Raw genomic sequence first — 4323 nt, forward strand, 5'->3', positions numbered from 1 at the left:
ATGAAATTCCAAGTCTGAACTCCACAGCATTTGTCTTCTGAAAACATTTATAATCATTCACTTTGAATTTGTTTCTACTTTTCATTTGACAGGGCATTGTTCCACTCTTATTCCTTCTGCTTGTAATTGCCATATCCTACTCTTGTTTAAGTTTCTTGTTGCACATAAATTTGTTTCAGGAGATTTTCTAGCATTTTTTCTTGTCCTGGCAGGCTACAAACAAATTATATTGTGACAGTATCCATGTCCCATTCTCCATCTACCATTTAGTCAGAAAGATCCAATGAGGCAACACCTCCAAGACTTTCGGAGCTGACCTCAGAGTTTCCTGCATCTCCCTTCTTACACTCAGCCCATCCCAGCACAACATATAAATACTCCTGAAATGTATTGGATATGGAAGGTAGTTTTCCAATAGCTGAGTTGGACCTGTGAGAACTGTTTTGTTACCAAACTCCAAGTAGCTGCCCAGGGCCTTATTAAAGAGATTTGGTGATTGGGTCCCTGGTGTGCAACAGCACCACAATTTGCTCCTGAAGGCTGACGGGAAAGGACAAGGCACCATGCACTTCTACACACTCAGGGGCCTTTTGTGTGTGGGAAAAAAAAAAAAAAAAAAAAGCTCCTAATAAAAAAAACATAATTGCAGAGTCGTACTAACAATCCCTGCATTGAGAAATGTTGGGCACCAGGAAACATTGCTTGGATCAGAGGAGCTGCAGAGCTAGGATAAGTTGCCATAGTGGGAAACCGCAGTCACACAGGGATAGACTGGACTCATTCACCATTCATTCACCCAGATAAAGTCTGGACAGACCAAAGATGTTGTCAGAAGTGATGCATCACTGAGACTGAGGCTCAAGTGAAAAGCAGCTTGAATTTGTTTCCTTGAACTCCCATTTCAGCATTTAAATGGTCACTTTTAAACTTAGACAGGCTGAACTGGGCTCTGCAGTATCAAAGCAGTTTGTGTTTGGTACTTGACTTTATCCCTTTTAGAGATTCCTCAGTTTCCTTACTGGAAACAGCTGAGGAAAAATCAACCAAACAATAATATTCTTATTAAGATGAGGAACATTGTCAGTGTTCAGCTAGGATATGGGTTGTATTTCATCATGGAGAGAGATTTAATCACCCTATTTCCACTGATAAACTTATCCTATAGATAATACTAGTGCAATAGTGCAATACTTCCAGAGAACTGGTCAAAATATGGAACTTCATCCAGTGTCTAAATAAAGCTATGAAAACTACCTGATAATTCCTGTGGACGGAGGATGAAGCCGTGTTTATAGATTTTAACAGTTCTTGGATTGCTGTACTGATCTGCTATGAAGGTCACTGATGACATAAGGTCAAGGCTTCGGAAATGTGTTAGAGAGCAGGGCTCCTTTAAGTTGATTCAGACAAGAATAGCTGTGATTTTAGGTTTGTAGTGCATGAGTTTTGTTGGGAAATAAATTGCACATCTTACATTTGTTGTCATTGGTCAGCTTAGATTATGAGTGTTTTGGGGACCCAGGGTCAGGAGGGAGAAAAACACTGAAGTGGATAGCACGTTCACCAGGAAATACCAAATAAATAAAAAAACGAGAGTTCAGACTTTCCATTGTAGGAACGTTTTAGCTATTAGCCTAATGAATTTTTGCATCATGATACTGACATTGAGCAGTAATAAGAGTGATTATTATTACTGGAAATTGCAGCAGCAGGGGAAGTGGAGAAGATTCCTCTCCTGTTACGTGCATCAGCAAATGACCAAACTAGCACCTAATACCAGTGGTTTAATAGCTAACTCATGGAGTCAGCATATGACAATGTGGTTTTCATAAGAAGGCATTTACTGTAAGAAGAACAGGGAAATCCAGTGGTATGATTGTTCAGCCTGGAAACAAGGAGGCTGAGGGGAGAAAACTCATCACAGTCTACAGCTTCTTCACAAGGGGGAGCAGAGGGCCAGGTGCCAATCCATGCTCTTTAGTGACCAGCGGTAGGACCCGAAGGAGTGGAATCAAGCTGCGACAGGGGAGGTTCTCTCATGTTCCTATTTTACCCTGAAATGAGTCCCATACCCCCAAAGGCTGCTGACTCAGCAGCTTGCTCAGTTGTAAACACATCCTGTTAGCACAGGAACACACACAGGATGAAAGCTGCCAACACCATGCTGAACTGAAGAGATTGTTTACTCATAGAAGCTTGGAACTACCATCACTCCTTTGTGCAGAAACATAAGGAGACACCACTCTCCAAAGCTTGTAGGAGATATTAGGAAAGAACAACCTCCCAAAATACTTGATTTTTACTCTTAATGCTGGGAGAAGCCTAGACAAATACCCAAGATACAGCTATGACATGTCTGAAGGTAAACACCCCAATACCACCCCCAACACTCAGGTTTGATAGGTGATAATGGCCTAATATATTTTTGACTGACAGATTCCAAAGAAAATAAAAGATAAATAAATCCTTGAATTTAGCCTCTGCTCTATTCCAAGCTGTGCTAAAAACAGAGCAAACACTGCTGGAAAGTCCATCCTGAACACTTTCTTTTCCTCCCCGTGTTTTTTTTTTTTTTTTCTTTTTCTTTTTTTTTCCTGAGCTCACATCATTGTACAAGCATGCACTGTGTTGTTTCATTTCTCACTCCTCTTCACTTTTCTGCTCCACAACTTTTTCATGGCATTTTTCACCTCTTCATTTCGAAGGGTGTAGATCAAGGGATTGAGCACAGGTGTGATGATGGTGTAGAACACAGAGATCATCTTGTCTGCTGAGAAAGTGGTGGAAGGGCGCATATAGATGAAAATGCATGGCCCAAAGAACAGAATTACAACAGTGACATGGGAGCTGCACGTGGAGAGTGCTTTGAGACGCCCTTTGGAAGAGTATGTCCTTAAAGAGACCATGATAATAACATAGGAAACAGCAAGAACAACAAAACAGGTGAGGGAAATCAGACCACTATTGGTAACCACAATGACACCAATGACATAGGTGTTAGTGCAGGCCAGCTTCAGCAATGGGTGAACATCACAGAAATAGTGGTCAATCTGATTGGGTCCACAGAATGGCAGCTGAATGGTCAGTAGGGCCTGCACCAGTGAGTGGACAAAGCCTCCCACCCAAGAAGCTGTCACCAGACAGCCACAGACATGTTTATTCATAACATTTGTATAATGAAGTGGCTTATGTATAGCAATGCAACGATCATATGCCATCACTGTGAGAAGGAAGATCTCAGTGCAGCCGAAGAAATGGCCCATAAACAGTTGAGCTATGCAACCCACAAAAGGGATGGTCTTCTTACCAACAAGAAGGTCATAAATGAGTTTGGGAGCTGTCACAGTAGAGTAACTTATGTCTAAAAAAGACAGGTAGCTCAAGAAGAAGTACATGGGAGAGTCCAGCCGTTCACTTGTCTTTATAGTGACGATGATAAGCAGGTTTCCAAAAATGATAATGACATACAAGACTAGGAATAACACGAAGCACACTTTTGCTGTTGTGTTATCTTGTGTGAGCCCAAGGAGGATGAACTCTGTCACATTGTTTTTGTTCTCCATAGACACCAAGTAGACAGGACCTGAAGTAAAGAAAAGAGCTGCCAGATACAGCATTAGAAATAGGATGTTATCAGCACACAAATATATCCATCACTAGTATGCTAAATACTAATCAAATTTCTTTTGATGTCTTTTTTTTTGGGGGGGGAGTTTCCATTTAAAATCAATGTATATTGATTATATACATATAAAGGAATAAATATGCTATCCAACTCAGTGTATTATTGAAATGTATAATAAGAAGCTTAGATTATTATTCTGAGGAAGGTGGTAGAAATAACATCCTCAAGAATACTAGTTCTCACCTTTGCCTCTTAAAAAAAAAAAAAAAAATAAAAAATGACTACTAGGTCCCCTCAAGACCCACTTTTACCCTATAATGTCGACTTGGAAATGAAAAGTTGAACCAAAGGGACAATGCATATAATTCAGCTCCCAAAACTTTAGTCATAGCCTGAGGAAGGTCCCTACTCAAGAAGAGAATGTACTTTCCTTTTCAGTCCTCGAAGGGAATGCAACAGTACTGCTCCTTACTATCTCAGTATATCTCAGACCTGTATAAGCTGTCACAGAAAGAGCTGCCCAGTGTTTCCTTGGACCACCTTTCTTACTGTACATGCAGAAGATAATCTAGAGCTAATTCGCATTAATGGTGTGTTAGCAGGGGGATTGTATACCTCACCCAGGTCCTGGACTGAATGTTGAACCCCTCATAAATACATTTGGATTAATGAATGCACCACGGCTGACTCCCATACAG

At 40.7% G+C, this 4323-nt stretch overlaps 1 protein-coding gene across 1 annotated transcript; it reads right to left on the reverse strand.

Moving 5' to 3' along the window:
* Positions 1 to 2633: 2633 nt before the first annotated feature.
* On the reverse strand, positions 2634 to 3672 carry LOC118168293 (olfactory receptor 4S2-like). The gene has a single exon (XM_035328569.1). The coding sequence runs from the start codon at positions 3615 to 3617 to the stop codon at positions 2634 to 2636; it is 984 nt and encodes a 327-aa protein (XP_035184460.1). The 5' UTR covers positions 3618 to 3672.
* Positions 3673 to 4323: the final 651 nt, after the last annotated feature.

Source organism: Oxyura jamaicensis, chromosome 5, assembly GCF_011077185.1.
Source record: "Oxyura jamaicensis isolate SHBP4307 breed ruddy duck chromosome 5, BPBGC_Ojam_1.0, whole genome shotgun sequence".
NCBI lineage: Eukaryota > Metazoa > Chordata > Aves > Anseriformes > Anatidae > Oxyura > Oxyura jamaicensis.